At 44.2% G+C, this 22130-nt stretch overlaps 1 protein-coding gene across 1 annotated transcript; it reads left to right on the top strand.

The window, feature by feature from the left end:
• The first annotated feature begins 20123 nt into the window (after positions 1-20123).
• Positions 20124-20919, top strand: LOC123405884 (receptor-like protein EIX2). The gene has a single exon (XM_045099407.1). The coding sequence runs from the start codon at positions 20124-20126 to the stop codon at positions 20823-20825; it is 702 nt and encodes a 233-aa protein (XP_044955342.1). The 3' UTR covers positions 20826-20919.
• The last annotated feature ends 1211 nt before the right edge of the window (positions 20920-22130 follow it).

Genomic DNA, 22130 nt, shown 5'->3' on the forward strand with positions numbered 1-22130 from the left:
GCCTTCCTTTGCTACTTGGGGCCTCCCAATCTGCACGCGAGTACATGAGTTGGTCACTACCTCCTCCTTTGCCTTTCCGACAACCACGAGCATTCTCTTCCCATGTCCGCAATCGTCCGATCACCTCCGTTATGGTCATGTCGTCGATGTCGTAAAGCTGCTCGAGCGTGCCGATGATGTACGTGAATTTATCAGTAACTGAACTGAAAAACTTCTCCACGATCTCGGTCTTATCGAGCTTTGCACCAAGCGCGCGGATCTCTCCCACCAAAGTAGTAAGACGCATGGCGTAGTCATTCACCGATTCAGTTTCCTCCATCTGCAACTTGTGAAATTGGCGCTTCAGCACTTGTGCCCTTGCCTTGGTGACGCGATCTTCTCCGATCCTCATCTCCTTGAGTGCGTTCCACGCCTCTCTTGCCGTCTCGAACTCCGCCAATGTCATCAGCACGGAATCCGGCACAGACTGGGCTATGGCGGCCATGGCACCTTCGTCGGACTCGTCATCGACATCGTCGTCCGTGATTGCCTGCCACACTCGAAGGGTTCGGAGAATAATCTTCATCTTCACCGCCCACATGCCGTAGTTGGCGTCGGTGAGCATCGGGTACTGGATGGGGATGTTGTGATGCGCCTGGACGTTGGCGCCGCTCGTTCCTCCACCACTCGTTGCTGACTTGCCGCCCTTCTTCACCTTGTCGCCGTTCTTGTTCGCCTTCGGACCGCCTTTGCCGGACTTGACCGACTCAGCGTCGCTGTCCGTCATCATAGATCGTAGATCGTCGAGGCTCTAGATAACTAGCGACACGAATAAAACTGATCGATGGATTTGATGGCTAAAGGCCCGTGTCGAGCCTTTGCTTTGTATTGCTTTTCGTTTTTCTGGTGTTACAATCAACACCCCTAGGATGTCTTTTATACACGTCCACAAGGGACTATGAAAATAGACTAGGACTAGGAATCCTAATACTACTAGGACTCGATTTGGCTTTCTTTCCTAATCCTACATGAGCAACATGATTAACATTTACAGGGAACGTCCCAACCCCGATAATTACACATGGCCAAAAACCAAAACAAAATAAGAACGACATGTTTGCTCTTGACGTCCTGGTGAGCATAAAATAGATCGACAGTATGGGTGGCATGAAACCAAATATTAGAATAAATACTTTATATGATCAGGTTCTTTTCTCCGATAGATAGTAGGACATGAGAGCAGCTGATCCTGGGTTACTCCAAAGAAGTCCCCACCCCACTGGTTGCCTCCAAGTGAGGGGGTACTGTTATTACTGACAAATAATACTCCGTTTCATGGAACTCCACCTTGCAGACTATTATCAGACAGATCGAGATGGGTGAGATTTTTTTAGCCACCCAACTTTATTGGGATAAAACCCGACAAATTGTTTGCCTGAAGGTTTAGGTGTCGTAGCCATCCAAGATTACCAAAAGAACTTGGAACTTGACCAACTAAATTGTTGGATGTTTTTTTGGAAAAGGAGGAATTGAGCCTTCGGCCTCTGCATCAATCGATGCATGCAGCCATCTCATCAAAATAGGCTCAAAACATAGTCTACAAAGCTCTGAAGCTCATAATCAAAACATAGATGAAGTTCATGAAAAGAAAATTGTCATATCCGACGTAGCTAAAAGCAGACTACGATTCATATACACCTCGCCTATTATTAGCACGCCATCCAAACCGGCTAAAGATAGCCCGTGCGACCATCTTCCATCGGTTGCACTCAATATCCATAAGCTCCTTGGAGTCTGCATAGCTGAGTATCGATCACATACGGATGCAAGACGTCGCTCTGAAGATAACCTGCAAAAAGTTGTTGAAGTTCTTGCCATTAAAAATCATGTCATTCCTGGTATTTCATATAGCCCAAAATAACACAAAGATCCCAATTCTGATAAGTTTCAATATTTTAACGTCCACTCCATCGAGCCACGTTGTAAATAACGAGCTAATATATGTAGGTGGGGTAATATTAAAAGCTATATGAACGGTGCGCCATAGAAGTTTTACAAGAGGGCAGTCTAGAAAGAGGTGTCTTATTGTTTCATTCTGCTCACAATAACAACAATTCAACCTGCCTCTCCATCTTCGTTTTATTAAGTTATCTTTGGTTAATACCACACCTTTGTGTATAAACCACATAAAATTTTCAATCCTGAGAGGCACTTTGATATTTCAAATATGTAATGATCTGGGGCATGGTCCAGTGTTTACCAGATCCGTGTACATGGACTTTACTCAGAATACACCATTCGCAGCTAAAGTCCACCGAACACTATCTGTCTGGTCAGATAATTGTACCTGCATAAGTCTTCTGACCAGATGTAATCATGCATTCCAGCGTGCTCCCACTAAAGCTCGCCTGAACTGCATATTAAGAGGTACCGATTGTAGTACCGTGGACACATAGTCCTCTTTACATTGTGCAATATTATAAAACATAGGACATTGAAGTGCTAAAGGAGTGTCCACAAGCCAAGTATCTTCACAAAATCTTGTTGAGGCAACATCACCAACCACACATCTGACTCTAAAAAAAGTCACCTTTATCTTCATTAACCCTTTCCATAAAGGTGAGTCACTTGATCTAGATGTAACCTATGCTAAAGTCTTGGAATGTAAGTATTTATTCCTCAATATTTGAATCCACACCCCCTCGGTCTCTGTGGATAGCCTGTAAAGCCATTTGCTAAGCAGGCATCGGTTCTTTACTTCCAAATTTTCAATGCCCAAACCCTCCTGGTCTTTTGGTCTACATATAATATCCCAATGTGTCAACCTGTATTTCTTCTTAGCATCATCACTTTGTCAGAAGAAACGCGATCTGTAAAAATCTAGTCTTTTTCGTACCCCTACTGGTACTTCAAAGAAAGACAAGAGGAACATGGACAGGCTTGTTAACACTGAGTTTATTAGTACTAGCCTCCCTTCATATGACATAAGATTGCCCTTTTAGCAACTTAGTTTTTTCTCAAATCTATCTTCAATACATTTCCATTCCTTATTCGTCAGTCGTCTATGATGAATAGGAATCCCTAGATAGCTAAATAGTAGTGATCCCATTTCACATCCAAATAGCTACCTGTAAGCATTTTGCTCCTCTTTTGCCTTCCCAAAGCAGAGAAGTTCGCTTTTGTTGAAATTAATTTTCAGCCCCGAAAGCTCTTCAAATAAGCACAAAAGTAGTTTCATATTCCTCGCTTTAGCCATATCGTGTTCCATGGAAATTATCGTATCATCCGCATATTGCAGTATAGATACGCCCCCTCTACCAGATGTGCAATAAGGCCTCGCACTTGGCCCTTTTCTTTGACCCGAGCAATGAGTATTGTCAACATGTCTGCTACAATGTTGAACAACACTAGGGACATGGAATCATCCTGCCTTAATCCCTTGTGTGTTTGAAAAAAATGACCAATGTCATCATTAACTTTAACCCCCACACTGCCTTTCTGAATGAAAGTATCAACCTGATCTCTCCATCTTTCATTGAATCCTTTCATACGTAAGGCCTGTTGAAGAAATGACCATTTGACTTTATCATATGCTTTCTCAAAATCCATTTTAAAGATAACCCCATCTAGTTTCTTTGTATGAATTTCGTGCAGCGTTTCATGCAAGACAATAACACCCTCTAAGATGTGTCTCCCAGACATAAACGCCGTCTGTGTTGGTTGGACTACGGAATGAGCTATCTTCGTCAACCTATTCGTGCCAACCTTTCTAAAAAATTTGAAGCTGACATTGAGGAAACGTATTAGTCTGAACTGCTCGATGCGTACAGCCTCCGCCTTCTTTGGCAACAACGTGATTGTTCCAAAGTTAAGGTGAAATAGCTGTAACTGGCCATTAAATAAATCCTGGAACATAAGCAACAAATCCCCTTTAATGACATGCCAACATTTTTTATAAAATTCCGCTGGAAAACCCGTCCGACCCCGGAGCCTTATTTTGTTTCATTTGTGCTATTGAGTGGTACACCTCCTTCTCGGTAAATGGGGCTTATACCACCTCATTCTCATCTGAATTGAGTTGAGGTATATCATGATTTGTGCTTTCATCCAAAGAGACCCAAGTCTCCTCTAGTGCACCAAATAATTCCTTGTGATATTCAGAGATATATAGTTTTAAATTCTCGTGACCTACTATTGTTCCTTCATCTTGCGCAAGTTGGGTTATTTTTTTTTCTTTCGATGTTTGCCATTTGCAATCATGTGAAAGAATTGTGTTATCGTCCCCATGAACCAACTTTGTCACCTTAGCTCAAAGTGCCCATTTCATCTCCTCTTCTCTCAATAATTTTTACAAATTCTTCTCCACTTCAATCTTGTTATTCCTATCAGTCAGATTGAGCTGAGCAGACTCAGCTTTCACATCTAATTCATCAATCAGACAAAAAATTTGGATGACAAGTCTTGTTAGACACTCTTGTAGCATCATGTGTAGCATAAGAATAGAATCTAGGGTAGACCCACGTCGGCCACTTCAGCCACATGTATAGGACGTGGGGTTCCCTCCTATATATAGCTTGTACATGTAATCTCGATCATCAAGGAAGTTTCACATTCCAACTTGGTATCAGTTTTCCCAGGACCCCATTGCCGATCCCGACGCCGCATCCTCCTCCTCTTCCCCTGCTCCCAGCTCCCGCTCTATGATACGTCTCCAACGTATCTATAATTTTTGATGGTTTCATGCTATTATCATGTCAACTTTGGATGTTTTGTATGCATGAATATGCTATTATCATATCGGCATGCATCTCTTTCTTGCGTGGTTCTTGGATGGTTTCATGGACGTCTGCTTGGATCATTCCACTCGGAAGGAGGAATACCTCGTAGTGCAGCGACACGGCTGGGTCGAAGACGAGGAACATGCCCTCGTAAAACGGCTCAAGCTTCTTCGACAGTGGTGGCAGGCGAGGTAGGAAATATTATCAATTGGATGGCTGTTTACAATTACTTTCTTATCACCTCCTGCCTGCCATAACTGTTATAAGGTTTACTGACATGGTGAGTGGAGTCTCGAAGCAATAGATATTCATAAATCTTTCCTTCTCCTGCTCATCCCTTGCTTGTGGGAAGTGCCATATGAATTTGCATGCAACCTATCGTCGCCGGGTTGCAGACATAATACTCATATTTTGAATCATCCTCAAGTAGAAGGAGGCCGTTGCAATAGTGGAGCAGGGAGGCCCTGTCGTGCCGGAAGAGCGGACGCCGAAAGATGGGGCTGTCCCGAGCCGTCCATGGCGGCTCCGAGCGCGGCGCCGGCGCCGCATAGAAGGAGGACTCATCGTGAATCCCAAGGATGCTGGTGAATATGCCAGGGAAGTGCCGCGAGGGAAAGAAGTACGGGAGGAGTAACTTATGGGCGTCGACAAGGACACGCCAGGAACGGTAGACGCCCCGGAACCTGGTAAGTGCACGACAGGGGAGGCGGCGGAGAATGTCTAGGAGCACGTCGTAGGGGAAACAGATGCCATTGCCATTGCCATCGCCATGGCCATCCATCATGCTGGCCGGCAAGGGTGTAGATCGACCATCGGACAAGGCGCCGAACGAGGGGTAGACGGAGGGCAAGGAAGAGTACATCATAGGTGGTGATCGACCGATCGGATCTGTATTCTGTATAAACAGTGCTGCCAGCTAGGTAGATTGTCTGTCCATCCGTGGTGGAGTCTATCTATATAGAATCTTTCCTTAGTACCGTACGTCATTAAAATTGTCCCGAAGTCGTCATAAATTTCATAAATTACCCACCAATTCCATTTGTAAGTCAAAAAAGATTCAGTTTTTGGATTTCAAAAATCATCGCTTCGTTTTATGTTCTCAACAGATTGATATATTGAATGACCATCAACATGGGACTAGCGCGTTGGCCAAAGCCTCAACCCTCACACTAGAGGACAGGGCACCCCTGTTTAGTATTTTTTTCACTTTCTTATTCCTGTTTTGCTTTTTTCCTTCTCTAAATTAATTCCAGATTTCAAAAGAACAAAAAAGTTAAAAGTTGCCAGTTTCAAAAAAGTAGGAAAATGGTAAACAGTTTGTGTATTTAAAAAAGATTCGAAAAGTCATAAAATGTTCTATGAGTTCAAAAATTACTCACATATTATAAAACAAATCATGATTTCAAATAAATTGTCATGAAATAAAAAATGTTCATGATTTTTTAAAATGATCCGATATTCAAAGTATATTCAGGAATTTGAAAAACATGTTATCAACGTTTAGAAAATGTTCGTAAAAATTAAAACACATCTGTAAATAATGAACAAAACTAACTGTCGCTTACATAAAGGTTTTATTAAAAAATCACTAGAGGTCGTTTTATGATTTTATTTAGTCCCTCGGCGTCAGGTACAAAAAGGTGTCCGTGTTTTGCAGTTTGCTCAGCCACAACTTTTTTTATTGTGACGCCTTGACAAATCAAGTCTAGATGAGCATTGTATTTTCAGTTTTTGAAATTACATTTTAAAAATGCCTTATCTCATCATGCAATCACTCAGATATACTTTGTGAAATAACATTTCAAAAGTCCTTATGTCATATTTGCATTGGATTCATATTTCTTTATATCTATCACACCTGCATAACCTGATAGGTTTTCTTCCGTTGCAGCGCATTGACATTTTTGCTAGTTGTAATGAATTAACTCTGAGCCGGAGCCGTACGTACGTGTCAAGTCAAAATAATCTTCTAGGCTCGTTTTCAGGCTGTACGTACGTACATGCATGGAAGGTATAATATCCTAGTGCATGTGACCATGGCACTTGACTTGAGCAGTTCAGTTACGTTCTACAACACCTTGAGAATTATGAGTTTCTTCCTCTGGGTTGAACCATTTGCTCATTGCTCCTACAAAGTGTTTAGGCAGTACTGCAGTTTGTACAATATATAATGTTTCCATTAGGTTTACGAGACTGCTCTACACCGACGCGTCGGTCAAAACTTTCGGCCGGCCGCACACGGGCTGTCCGATCCACCAGATTAGATCTGGTTTGACTGTCAGATCTGTACCAAATGATGGATGTCACACACACCGCCATGGTCTGGCCGTCGTAAGCAACTAGTTGGCGGGCGCTTCTTTGGGAGCCTCCCAACGACCACTCCCATGTGTTGTCACTTGGCGCGTTCTCATCCGTCGCCACGTGTTATGCTCTTCTTTGATTTTCTTTATTTTTCCGCATGCGTTTTCAACTTTTTAGATCAGTTTTGTTCCGACTCTTTTCGGTGTTCCGATTTTCCACCTATCTTTCTTAGCTTTTAGATGATTTTTTTCTAAAAAAGAATTTGCATGAAAAAACACATTTTTACTTTCTGGAAAAGCATGATTGTTCTTTCATGAGAGACACGTATTTGCTTCCACGAGAGGCACAGTTGTGTCTCCCGGAAATAAAAAAAATGCATTTTTTATAAGAGACACGGTTTTGCTTCTGCGAGAAGCACATGTTTGCTTCCGCAAAAGACATGACCGTGCCGTTTGAAAATGAAAAGAAAAAACGTGTTCTTTTTTCCTTCAGCGAGAGGCATTGGTTTTTCCGTCCTTTTTTTAGAAAGAAAGTTCGTCAAACCTATTAATATTGATAAGATCTTGTTTTGAAGATCTCATCGCGAGGGATCCAACGACGAAAATGGTTGAGGATTTGGACGTAAGGTTCAAGAGATAAAACATTTTGAATATATGTACCAACTAAAAAAAAAAGAAAAAACTCCCAGTTTACGACAAGTGACACACATGCAGTGTCTCACGTGTCGCAACCTCGGGAGTGGGAGCGATCTTTAAAATGTGTACTTCTCAATTAATGATTTCGTTGGCCGCCTCTTTCTTTCGCGTTTCCTATTCAGCGTGTAGGCCGCGCGTGTACCCCGGTTTATGGTTGGCGTACATGTGGGCTAACCCAACTCAGGCATGTCCGGTTTTGGAAAGGTTCTACTTTATTTTTCTTTTTCTTTCCAAATATTGAGAACATTTTCTGAAATCCGGATTTTTGTTCAAATCAGTAAACAATTTTAGAAATTTGCGTTTTGTTTTTTCAAATTGGGTTGAACTTTCTTTAATTCAAATTTGTTCATTAAATTCAATAAATATTCATATTTTGTATAATTGCAAGCAAATTTAAATTTTATGAACTGTTTGAAGAATTGTGTATATTTACGTATTTATGAACATTTTAAAAAATCGTGAGCATTTTTTGAACCCTTGTAAATATTTTCAAATCTTGAACATTTTTTCAAATTATGTACTTTGAAAAATATGTAATATTCTTTAGAAATTTGTGAACATTGTTTCAAACCGTGCACATTTTACCGAATTTCATGAATATTTGTTTAATATTCTGAATTTGTTTTTGACCGGCTACTGTAGGGAATCATCCCATAGCCTTTTCTTTTATTTCCATAAAAAGAGGTTGTATGTACAAGAGAGGAAAAGAATGTACGAAAGAATACATATGTTCATGAACATTTTTTTGAAAAATTGTGAACATTATTTTTGAATCTGTGATCATTTATCATTTCTAGAACACTTTTTCAGATCATGATTTTTTTTTTAATAATTATTAACTTTTTTGAAATCCTGAATTGTTGACATGAGGGCTCGTGCGGGAGCCCGGGGTACGCGCTGGGACGATACCCAGCGGCAGCGCTCTGGTCGCCATCTCTTCCCCCACGTACTCCCAGTCCCACCTCTCCGCCGCCGTCAAACTCCACGCCTCCCTGCCTCGCCGCCGCGAACCGGGAGGGAGGTCGCGGGTGGTGGGGCGCACGCGCACCTCGACGACGACCCGGACCGAAGAGTACTCCTCCGTTGACTCCTGCTTCGACGCTGGCCAGGTCCCCTCTGATCGTATTATGAATTATGATTGACTGGTTCAAGAGAGAAATTACGGAGCAGTTTTTGCATGCCCGTGTGCATCATTTTTCCAAGAAAATGATGCTGGTGCGAGTGCTGAAGAACTGCCAATTCTATTTATCTTCACCCTTTAAGGAATAATGGAAATTTCCGATTTTTCTTTTAATATTTTGTTGACATGACACATGATGGTGTCTGATTGCTTTCGCCCGAGTGTCCAAACTAGCCCACTCCTTGTCTTCAAAGCAGAATTGAAAAGTCTCTGGTCCAAGCTAATAATGGCCGAATCTTGGATAGAAATTCCAACCCCAGCCTGTCATTGTTGACTGTTCCAATCAACAAATTGTAGCTACAACTTGAGTACAGGAAAATCATGCATGGCAAGACGATACTCTCCTATATTGCAGTTGGGGAGTGCGCTTGTAGTGGAACTGGAATAAAAGACAAGTTGCTCTGTTTCAGTTCCATCTACCATTTCCGGCCAACATGATTAAGCTTGCATTCCTCGTCCGAGAAGCTGCACTACTGCTTTGTCTATTGATCTCCCAAGCAACATCCACTTCCCATGGCCAAGCGAGTGTGTCAGGAGCCTGCATCAGCAGCGAGCGAGACGCACTTCTGTCCTTCAAGGCAAGCCTCCTGGACCCTGCTGGCATTCTCTCGTCATGGCAGGGTGAGGATTGTTGCCAATGGAAGGGAGTCCGCTGCAGCAGCAGAACGGGCCATCTCATCAAGCTCAACCTCCGCAACGTCGACATGGTCCACTACATGGACTACTACATGTACGACTACAGCTACCCGAACATGAGCAGATCATTGAGCTTGTCGGCGGGGGAGATGAGCTCTTCTTTGGCCACTTTACAACACCTGAGGTATCTTGATCTGAGCTGGAATGACTTCAACGGCACAAGCATCCCTGTCTTCCTGGCTTCTCTAAAGAACCTAAGGTATCTCGACCTCTCCTCGGCAGGATTCGGTGGCAGAATACCTTCCCAACTTGGCAATCTCTCAAAGTTGCAATATCTTGATCTCTACTACTACAGGAAACGGTGTTGCGAGGAAGGCGGGGATGTCTAGCGGGGCGACTCGCCGGGCTCCCTCCCCGGCGCCTAGAGGGGTGATCGGACTACCGGCGCCTCGCCTCCAGGGATCTGAGTCCGACGTTGAGATCCAGGAGATCTCCCCTCGGGCGCTTACTGCAGGGGGTGGGGTGGACCTCTGCTCTGCCGGCGGCGAGTATGGCCAGTTCTGTGGTGGGTCTCGGAAAGCGGATCCCCATCGCCGGTGGGAGGTCCTCTTCCGGGATTCGGCCGCGAATTCGCAGGAAGACAGGCCAGGGTTTATGTTTCTTCACTTACAATCTATGTGGGCTACCATTAGAGATGAAGAAGGTGACATTCTGGTGGGGAGATATCTCCAAAAGGATGAATTCCCCAAGGCGGGACAGATCCTGCTCATAGATGGTTATCGTTTGATAGTGCTGGAGCAGTCGACGTTAGGGACCCAGAACAAGGCTCCGGTAAGTGTTCCTTCGCGTCCTAGTCGTTTCGGTGGTAGGTTTTGGGTTCTTGCTAATCAGGAAGAAGAGACGGATGAGGAGCTGGGGAAGATGACATGCTGGTGGAGGTGTTCCCGTGCACTCCGACCACGGTGGAGCCGGTGTCCCCGTGTACTCCTTCTCCGAACACGGCGATGCTGCAGGAGTGCAAGGTCCGGCGAGATCCTATTCTTGCGAGGAAAAAGATGGAGGCGTCTTCTCGGAAACCATGGAGTGGACCGATTCCAAAGGTAAACCGACGGCCTATCTCTCTTCTTGATTTTTTCAAGCCAGACTGGATCAAAGGATCGAAGAACAAATCGACGGCGCCTTCCGTTCTTGAGCCGGCAAGGTCGCCAGAGATTGCGGAGGGCACTAGGAATTCCAGGGAGTTGGTTTCGGTGTCCCTGCGGGGTTCCAGGGACAATTTTTTGAATGCTGCGATCACGGCCGTTGGGCATGAAGTGCTAGCGAGTTCCGTGGGCTTTCCTATGCCTAAGACTGGGTATAAGGCCCAGGATCTATTACGGGTACAGCCGCAATCCGACCTGGACTGCATATCTCTTGGGTATATGGCCCAGGAAATGCCAGTACGGTTTGATGGTTCTTCGCCTGCAGCCACGTCTGTTGTCGGTCCAGCGTTGCATCCTCAATCGACAGGAGCGAGTCCACAACAACTTAGGGTTTCTCCTAATCGCGGCTCCCCAAGGCTAGGCGCGGGGAGGGCGGCCAGGGTACCACCTCTTACTGCTGCGGCGTCGCTAGCTATGGCAGGGCGTGGCTCCAAGCAGCCTGCTAATAGCCGACCGCTAGGGCAGGTCTCGGGCCAGGGGAACCCCCCTGTCGCTAAGAGCTCGACACCTGTGCAGGCCGGGTCCTCCCAGGCTCCTGCACATGCTGGTAAGTCTACCAGTGGTGCATCCGGGCAGGCTAAGGATTCCACCCAGGCGAACCGCTCTCATCGTGGACGCTGGGGTGATGAAGGTGGTAACGGATATAGTGACGACCACTTTCGTGGGGGTTCATCCTCGGGTGGTGGTCGAGGGTTTCCTTGGCATAACAATGGTTTTAATGCACCTCCGGGTCAGTTTGTCCCGGGGCCTTCCGGACCTGCATATCCGAAGAGAGGAGGTTTTAGACAAAATTGGATTGGAAGAGGAGGCGGGAGGAAGCCTAGACCTCCTGTCCCTACCCCTGACCAGCCTGCTGAGCTCAATGATAATGTCGTCGTGTCTATGGCGGAAACAACTAAGGAGGTAGCTGCTCCGCCTCCGGCTGATCAGACATTGGCGAGTGCCAAGGGAGACGGTGTCGAGAGGCCTTCCAAGTGGGCTCGAAAGAAAGAGAAAATGACGTGTTTTCGGTGTAGTGAGACTGGGCATTTTGTCTCTGAGTGTAAGGCTGAGCTTTGCGTCTATTGCTTCAAACCTACACATGGTGCTGATAAGTGTCCACTTACGATTGGGCCTATGCCAGTCATGACTATCTATGGTGTTTCTAGCCAAGATTTGATTTTTTTGAGTCACCACCCGCTAAGGCTAATGTTCATGCTCCTGAGGCTGGACTCACGGGCACAGTGACGGTGACTCGGGGGGTGTTGACTGTGGAGCAGATAGTGCAGCAACTTAAGGAGTTGGTCTCCTCTACCTTCAGATGGGAACCTGTTTCGATAGTTGATAATGTTTTCAAGGTCATTTTCCCTACCAAAGAGGATCTAGCTAGATTGCTTAAGTTCGGGATGTGCAGGGTTGCTAGCACGAGTATTGTCCTTGGGTTCGATGCCTGGAAGTGTGAAGAGCCTAAGGGGAGGCCTCTACCCCAGATTTGGGTGCACTTTTCAGGAGCTCCTTCTAGAGCAACTAATGATTTTCACGTTGCATGGAGTTTGGGATCGCTCATTGGTAAAACTGAGGAGGTGGACATGGTCTATACTAGGGCCAAAGGAGTTGCGTGGCTGTTGGTTAGTGTTGTTGATATTGAGCTTGTTCCAGATGAGGTTATTTGGACCTTTGAGGGGTTGCGGTATACTCTTCAGCTGGAAATCGAAAGTCCTACACTGTTTGATGGACCAGATACAGATAAAGATACTCCAATGGCTGATGGTGATGATGCGAGTGGCTCCAAAGATAATGCGGAGGGGTCCAAAGATACAGGTCTAACCGACTCGCCTAATCAGATTACTAGTTCGCAACAAAATCAGTCCAATCATACCTCAGGCAATGGCCCAAACAGTTTGCTCGCGGCTTTGCACCAGGATTTGCGTTTTGGTCTTTTGAACCCGCGTCCGCGCCGGCAAAGTTTGGTTCTCAGTCGGGATGCAATAAGAGTGTAGCTCAGCTTATGATGCCGCGATTTTTGGGAAAGAATCCTCGGTGTTTCAAAGAAAGCATGCAGTCTAGATCGATGTTGCAACCTCTCTCTCTCGGGGAGTTTCTGCCCGGAGCAAGGGCAGCGAACTCTAAGATAGTTTCGGCTGTTGTACCATCAGAGGTACAGCCAGAGTCCAACATTTGCTTGGGAGGAGCATCAGCGCCTGGACTGGGTCTTCGCGAAACTACTGACTCGGTCTTGCAGAATTCGTGTTTGCAGGGGGGTGCTGGCGAGGCCCAGATGCTGTGCATGCAGGCCGCGGCAGATACTAAGGACGACAGTAGTTACGCTAGGGCCGAACCTACCGCGCCAGCTACTGCAAGTCTGCCTGTTTCAGCGGTTGCTGTGGCTGCTTGTGGTGGCGCGCTGGACTTTGCCGCAGATGCCCAGTTGGGATGTATCCCTCGGGCTGTTCAGCCAGTTGAAGCTCGGGTACAGCAAGGCGCCTAACTGACGCAGCCATGCTCGCCATCCAGGAGGCTGCTACAGTTGGGGGTGGTCGCGGTGCTCTCTTGTCTGCTCCAGTGGATGTAGAGGCAGCGAATGTCGGAGCGACAGCCAGCGCAGGAGACGACCAGATGGGTGTTCAACTTTGTGTTGTTCTTCCACATGACAATTCTGAGGTGGTTGCCGTTTCTATGGAGGATCCAGCTGGTTTGGTCATGGCGGGTACGGAATCACCTACTGCTGTTGCACCAGAGTCTGGACTAATCTCGGTTGATGATGTCATAGCATTTGGAGGTGTTCCCAATCCGATGGGTCCGGATAGACGGGCTAGTCAACGGGTACAGTCTCAGCCAGATGTGGATGACCTGCAAATTGGACGGGCGATGCGTATGGCCAAAATGAGGGAGGTTCAGAATTCCACAGGTATGAATTTTAATACTGAACATTCAATTCTTCATTTTACTCCGCAAGAGATTTTAGATAAGGCTACGACAGTGGGGGTGACTTTGGGTGAGACTAGACAACAAGTTTCAAAATCTATCAATGACTTATTAGACTTAGAAGTTGATAGGGCATTGGATATTATTCGTAACGTAGCGGTGGTTCGACCTATGAATGATAAGGACATATCTGATATGGGGGGTTTGAACCTATTGTGTCAAAATTTAGCTCCTGACGACGAGATTAAACACTCACAAGTAGCTTCCGATGCTTCGAACATTGCTACCACTCATCTTAATGATATGGCTAAGGATACTCATGGTTATATGGACCAGGAGTATGCTTTGGAGAAGCCAAAGCGCAATTCGAAATGTAGAGTTTATCCAGTTTCTGCTATTCGAAGGAGTGCTAGATTTAGGACTGCTAAAAAATTCTATGATGAAATATGAAAGGACTTTTTTGGAATAGCCGAGGTCTGGGAGAGTTGGCTAAAATTAGGTTCCTTGCAGAATCAACGTTGCAACATAGTCTTGACTTCATCGCGTTGATGGAGACGGGGCGGGAAAATTTCACACCGCAGTTTCTTAACTCCCTTTCCGGAGGAGTTGATTTTGAATGGCATTGTCTCCCTCCAAGAGGAAGATCCGGAGGGATCTTACTTGGGGTACGCTGCAATACACTTCAAGTGCGAGAAGTAATTTTAGGAGACTTCACGGTAAAATTTAGAATTAGAAACAAGGAAGATGGGTTTCAGTGGGCTCTAGTAGCGGTATATGGTGCCGCTCAACCGGAATACAAACCAGCTTTTTGGCTGATCTGGTTAGAATTTGCGATGAAAATCTACCATTGGTGGTGGGTGGTGATTTCAATATCATGAGGCGAGCTGATGAGAAAAGCAATGATAACTTCGACGGTAGATGGCCCTTTATGTTTAATACGATTATAGAGAGTCTGAATCTACGGGAGATTGAACTCTCCGGTAGGAAATATACTTGGGCCAACTCTCTACATAACCAGACTTTTGAAAAATTGGATAGAGTACTTACTAGTGTTGACTGGGAGCAGAAGTTCCCGTTAGTCACAGTTAGTGCTTTGCAGAGGGCTATATCGGATCATACTCCCTTATTGTTAGATTCTGGCAATGCTACTCACAAAGGAAAAAGAGATGCCTTCTCTTTTGAGGCCAGTTGGTTTAACCGAGAGGGACTTTTAGACATTATTGCTAGAGAATGGAGCAAACATACGGAGGGGAAATCTAGTATAGATATCTGGCAAAGCAAAATCCGACACCTTAGACAATTCTTGAGAGGTTGGGCTAAGAATGTGTCTGGACAGTACAAAGATGAGCAAGACCAACTGCTCCACTTTATAGATACCTTGGATCGTAAGGCCGAGACCACCATGCTAGATGAGCATGAAAGGTCGTCTAAATATGAGGCCGAACAGCGGGTGCGTGTTCTCCTTAGGGAAGAGGAAATGAAATGGGCTGTCAGAGCCAAGGTCAGGGCAATTGTCCAGGGGGACAACAACACAAAGTTTTTCCACTTGATTGCAAATGGCAAACATAGGAAAAAGAAAATCTTACAACTGGAGCAAGATGAGGGTACCATAGTAGGCCATGAGAACCTGAAACTTTATATCACAAATTACTATAAACGGTTGTTTGGTGCTTCAGAACATAGTTTTGTATCTATGGACGAGTATCAGACTGCGGACATTCCTCAAGTTGGACAAGCCGACAATGAGAGTCTATCCGCACCATTTCTAGAGAAAGAGGTGTTACAGGCAATTGAGGGTATGAAAAATGGTAAAGCTCCTGGTCTAGACGGGTTTCCAGCAGAGTTTTATAAACGTTGTTGGCATATCATTAAGGCGGATCTTATGCATATGTTCCATGATCTGTTTTCTAGTCATCTTCAACTCTTTCATCTCAATTTTGGTACAATTACGCTATTACCGAAGAAAGAGGGGGCCTCCAGAATTGAACAATTTCGTCCTATATGTCTGCTCAATGTCAACTTTAAATTTTTCACAAAGGTGGGAACGGATAGGCTAACTAAGATGGCACATTCGGTTGTCCAATCTTCGCAGACAGCTTTTATGCCTGGGAGGACTATTCTTGAAGGGGTGGTCGTTCTACATGAGATCCTTCATGAATTACACTCTAAGAAACTCAATGGAGTTTTATTTAAGGTTGATTTCGAGAAGGCATACGACAAAGTTAAATGGTCTTTCCTGCAACAAACTCTACGTATGAAAGGGTTTGGTGACATTTGGCGAAAACATGTAGATTGTTTTATAAAAAAAGGAAGCGTCGGTGTTAAAGTAAATGATGACGTTGGTCATTTCTTTCAGACGCTTAAGGGACTTAGGCAAGGAGACCCTATGTCACCTATTTTATTTAACATTGTTGCGGATATGTTGGCGCTAATGATCAGAAGGGCTAATGACAAAGCCTTAGTAGGGGGACTAGTACCGCATCTAGTTGATGGGGGTGTCTCCATCCTACAATATACGGACGATACGATCCTTTTCATGGAACATGATCTCAAAAAGGCCAGAAATCTGAAACTCATTTTATGTTTGTTTGAACAGCTATCTGGGTTGAAGATTAATTTTCACAAAAGTGAGCTTTTCTGCTTTGGAGATGCACAAGCTGAACAACTCACGTATTTCCAACTGTTCGGCTGTGAGGGTGGTTCATTGCCGTTCTCATATTTAGGCATCCCCATCCATCACCGCAAGTTGACCATCAAGGAGTGGAGATGTATCGAAGATCGGTTTGAGAAAAAACTAAGTTGCTGGAAGGGCAAGTTATTATCCTATGGAGGAAGATTAGTTCTTGTCAACTCAGTGTTGACAAGTATGCCAATGTTTCTCCTATCCTTTTTCCAAGTGCCTGTTGGGGTGCGGAAAAGGTTGGATTTCTATCGATCTCGATTTTTTTGGCAGAGCGACGAGATCAAGACTAAATATAGGCTTGCTAGATGGGCCATTATTTGTAGAACCAAGGATCAGGGAGGTTTGGGAATTGAAAATCTTGAGGTCAAGAACAAATGTCTACTTAGCAAATGGCTATTCAGACTGTCTGTCGAATCGCAAGGGATGTGGGTACAAATTCTAAAGAACAAGTATCTACAGCATAAAACTTTAGCCCAGGTCACTGTGCGACCGGGGGATTCCCCTTTCTGGAAGGGTCTAATGAGGACAAAGGCCGCTTTTTTTAACAGAACTAGATTCGTCATTGGAAATGGTGAAACTACTAGATTCTGGGAGGATACTTGGTTAGGAGCTCAACCTTTGGCTTTACAGTATCCGCAACTATATAACATTGCACAACGAAAACAGACTTTCGTTGCGACAGTGTTACGGCAGGTTCCTCTTAACATTCAATATCGCAGAGCTTTGTTTGGCAATAGATGGGTTAGTTGGTTACATCTAGTCAGAAGACTGATGAATATTTCACTGTCTGATTGCCCAGACATTATTCGTTGGAGGTTGACCACGAATGGTCTTTTCTCAGTGAAATCGATGTACGACCATGTTATTGATACGACGCCTATTCCAAAGTCCATGCATATTTGGAAGGTCAAGGTTCCCCTTAAGATAAAAATCTTCATGTGGTTTGTTCACAAGGGAGTTGTTTTAACTAAGGATAACCTGGCTAAAAGACACTGGAAAGGAAATAAAAGATGTAGCTTTTGTCAAACGCATGAGACGATTAAACACCTCTTTCTGGATTGTCCTATGGCCAAATTATTATGGCGTTCACTACAAATTTCTTTCAACATTACACCGCCTACTAGCATTCACATGTTATTTGGGACGTGGCTAAACGGGGTTAATGTACTTTACGCCAAACTAATTCGAGTTGGTACTTGTGTCATGTTGTGGGCGATATGGAACTGCAGAAATGATCTAGTCTTTAACAGAATGAATTACATTAACTTTTTGCAGGTCATCTTCAGGGCTACCGCCTTGATCTGCACGTGGTCCTTACTCACTCCTGTGGAAACCAGGAAGCCTTTGGTTACTGGGTGTGTCCGATGGGAGATGGTAGCTCAGGATATCTTCAACCGATATGGATGGCGGCATGCTAATAGGATTGGACCTTAGTCCAGTTTTCTTTTATACTCGGTTCTTGGGTGGCCTGAGCGTCATGTAACTCTTTTTCTTGTTTTTCTGAATGATCGGATCCCTTTATATTTTTACAGACTTGTTAGTTATTAATAAAATGGCTGTATGCATCTCTCGATGCAGAGGCCGGGGCAACGCCTCCTTTTCGAAAAAAAGTAGGAATTATCAATATGGTAGGCCTTACATAGTGGCTCTTGCATGGTTGCCACGTCTCTCGTTGCTGAGTCACCTTGACATGAGTTATGTGGATCTTACTTCTGCAAGGGATTGGTTTCAAATGGTTAACATGCTTCCTTCTCTTAAGGTGCTTCACTTGTCCTTCTGTGGACTTAACAGTACCCTGTCTGGTAGTATACCTCATTCCAACCTCACACGTCTTGAAGTCCTTGATATTTCTGATAACACCTTCCACACTTCACTGAAGCACGCGTGGTTTTGGAATCTCACAGACCTTAAAGAACTTCACCTCTCATATTCCGGCTTGGAAGGGTCCATTCCTAGTGATTTGGCATACATGACGTCCCTCCAAGTCATAGACATTAGTAGGAACAATCTCATGGGTTTGATACCAAACAAATTAGAAAATTTGTGCAATTTGACAAGGATGAGTTTCAATGGTAACAACATAGGTTCAAGCATAGGGGAGTTCATGGGGCGACTGCCAAAGTGCTCATGGAATACACTGCAAGAATTGTCAGTGCAGGGTGCAAATATAATCGGGAACCTGCCCATTTGGATAGGGAACATTACCAATCTTAGTGTTCTTGATGCATCTAGAAACATGTTGACTGGCCCTCTACCTGTAGGAGCTGGAGCACTGCGTAATTTGAAAATGCTGTACCTCAGCCACAATAAGTTCAGCGGTGTGATGTTAAATGCACATTTGGCAAGCTTAGGAAAATTAGAGCGTTTGTACCTCAACTCCAATAATTTGAGTGGCCCCCTGCCTGTAGGAGTTGGAGCACTGAGTAATTTGAAAAGTCTGCACCTCAGCTACAATAACTTCAATGGCGTGCTCTTGAAAGAACAATTTGCAAGCTTAGGCAAATTAGAGATTTTGGACCTCGGCTACAATAACTTCAGCGGTTTGCTATTGAAAGAACAGTTTGTAGGTTTAGACAACTTAAAGGTTTTCGAGCTCAGTTACAACAGCTTCAGCGGTGTGCCCCTCAGAGATTTTTCTGGAGGTTTAGGCAAATTAGAGCTTTTGGACCTCAGCCACGATAACTTCAGTGGTGTGCTCTTGACAGAGCAGTTTGCAAGTTTAGGTAATTTAGAGCTTTTGGACCTCAGCCACAATAACTTCAGTGTTGTGCTCTTGAAAGAGCAGTTTGCCAGTTTAGTAATTTAAAGTATCTGGACCTCAGCCATAATAAATTAAATAGTGTGTTTGTGGAGGAGCATTTTGCAGGCCTATTGAATTTAGAGTATTTAGACTTGTCGTACAACCCTATGAGATCAGCTATCAACCAAAATTGGGTTCCTGCATTTAGATTGAAGGTTGCGAAATCCCGATCATGCCAACTCGGGCCCATTTTTCCAGAGTGGCTTAAATGGCAATCAGAAATTGATGTTCTTGTTCTCAGTGATGCAAGTCTGGATGATGTCATTCCTGATTGGTTTTGGGTGACATTTTCCCGAGCTTCAATCTTGCAAGCATCAGGAAACAAATTGCGTGGCTCATTACCAGCGAGTCTACAACACATGTCAGCTGACTATATACATCTCGGGTCCAATAAGTTGACAGGTCAAGTTCCACAGTTGCCTATAAATATAAGCCGGCTGGACCTATCTTCAAACTCCTTGTCTGGGTCATTGCCATCAGAGCTAAATGCTTCTGCACTCGAAGACTTGATGCTTGCAAATAATCAATTCACAGGCACCATCCCGTCGTCTATATGCCAATTGGATATTCTGTATAGGTTGGACCTATCGGGAAACAATTTAGAAGGAGATATTATACAGTGCTGGAAGAAATCTGATGCAAACTCTACAAACCAATTTGGTTTTGGTTCTAAGATGTTCAGCTTAGTCCTAAATAACAACAATCTCACTGGCGAATTTCCTAAATTTCTTCGAAGGTCATCACAATTGTTATTCCTTGACCTTTCGTACAATAGGTTATTTGGAGGATTACCAGAATGGTTGCCAGAAAAAAATCCACAACTGAAAATATTTAGAGTGAGATCGAATATGTTCAGTGGTCATATACCTAAGAGTCTCACTTCCCTTCACCGTCTTCATTATTTGGACATAGCACATAACAACATATCAGGAAGCATACCGTGGTCTTTATCAAACTTGAACGCAATGAAGGCAGTGGTGTCACATGATACGAAAGATTTCTACTATGAAGAGAGCATCCCAGTAATCACAAAGGACCAGAAGCGTGACTACACCTTCCCGATCTACAATCTACTGGTAATTCTTGATTTGTCAAGTAATAGTTTGGCGGGACAGATTCCAGAGGAGATAAGTCTACTCATTGGGCTTACCAATCTGAACTTGTCAAATAATGAACTCACCGGAGCAATCCCAAACCAAATCGGTGATTTGAGGCAGTTGGACTCACTCGACCTATCCTTCAATGAGTTTTCTGTTTCAATACCATCAAGTTTGTCAGCTTTAACTTACTTGAGCCACTTGAACTTGTCATACAACAATCTGTCCGGTGCAATACCATCCGGACAACAGCTACAAGCTCTTGATAATCAGATGTATATATTCATCGGTAACCATGGTCTTTGTGGAGATCCTGTCGGCAGGAACTGCTCAACACATGATGTTGAGCAAAGTGGGCTCAAAGATATAGATCATATGCCATCTGTTTATCTTGCCATGAGCATTGGATTTGTGGTGGGTCTGTGGACGGTTTTCTGCACCATGTTGATGAAGAGAACATGGAGGGCTGCCTTCTTCCAGTTTATTGATATGACATACGACATGGTTTATGTGCAAGTGGCTGTAAGGTGGGCTCGCATGATGGAGAAAATTCAAGATGGTGCACCATGAAGTGCCCAACTCCACAACATGCGAATTGTTTGTATCTAAATATTATTTGTATATTCACACCATATCTCTATTTGTAACTCTAAAGGGGCCTTGGCGGGACGTATGTATTGTACCGATGTACTGGTATTTGTATGTTTGTACTGTAACAAATGAAGTGTATATGTTTGTGGATTATTTAAGCTGAACTCGACCATTGTTCGTTCTTCGCTGTGCACTGCATGGAGAAAGATACAGCCCCACATGGGTACTGTGCCTTTTTCATGTTCTTCAGTTTGCGTTGCACATTTCCAAAGAGTAATAATTCATTGGCATAGCAAAAAAATGACACCAGTTGGTCAATATGTGAACAGCCTTGTTTGTAAGATATATAAGATATATCAAGATTCAAGAGGTAGAAAACTTTGTTCACCATCTGTGCTTGTAGACTTATTCATGCTAATCTGAAGCTGCCATTTGATCCTCGAAGGCCGGCCAGTTCAAGGCCTCGAAGCAGGTGACCCTGGAGCCCTTCGATCACGACCACGCATGCCTCGTTGGGGTTACAGGATGCCCAAGAAGAAAAAGTGAAGAAGAAAAGAAGTGGCTATGCAATTTCTATGGTCTCTTTCATGCCAGAGATGTAATTTGGGGTATATTTGCACTTTGGGAAGGAGCCACCATGAATGTTTGCATGATCCCCTGCCTGTGATAGTTTTTGCTTTGTTATGTGCAAAATCAAGATGCGGGTTTACAGCAGCCAGCAATCTATGGAAAGTACTGATTCGTGTAACACCACCCAAGAACTGAAGCCAGTATAAAAGTTTCTGGTTCTCATGATGGACATGTAAAACAAGGAAAAAAGATGTGAGCAAACAGGTTTTGGAGCAGTAAACAGAGGTAGAAATTTATCTTGTTTTCAGCCTTCACTTTCCAAGTTTGCTCCAGGTGAGGTTGCTTTATTCTTCCCAAGAATTGGGCTTCATAAGCATCTTTAGCTGTGTATTTACCTTTGGAGTTAACAAGCCACTTAATGCTATCATCGCCATTAGAGAGTTGCACTTCTTGGATCTTCTCCCACAGGGAAACAAATTGTTGCACTTGCTCTTCGTAATTTATGCATATAACAGAGGTAGAACTTATTCAGTTTTTGGGGGTGAGTTAAACTGATGAACATGTGACTGATCTTGTGCATTATCTTCTTTTAGTATCATACGTATAAATTTGTGTATTTCAGGTAGTGGCAAGCAAGGATTTGCCAATACCAAAAAGTCCCACGACCTTAATGCTAGAGGCTTGACCTGACACACAATGTGCAGATATTATGGC

Source organism: Hordeum vulgare, chromosome 6H, assembly GCF_904849725.1.
Source record: "Hordeum vulgare subsp. vulgare chromosome 6H, MorexV3_pseudomolecules_assembly, whole genome shotgun sequence".
Classification (NCBI taxonomy): Eukaryota; Viridiplantae; Streptophyta; class Magnoliopsida; order Poales; family Poaceae; genus Hordeum; species Hordeum vulgare.

What these genes read in the sequence shown, in the direction of transcription:
- LOC123405884 (XM_045099407.1), top strand. Translation starts at nt 20,124, where the DNA reads ATGAAGGCAGTGGTGTCACATGATACGAAAGATTTCTACTATGAAGAG.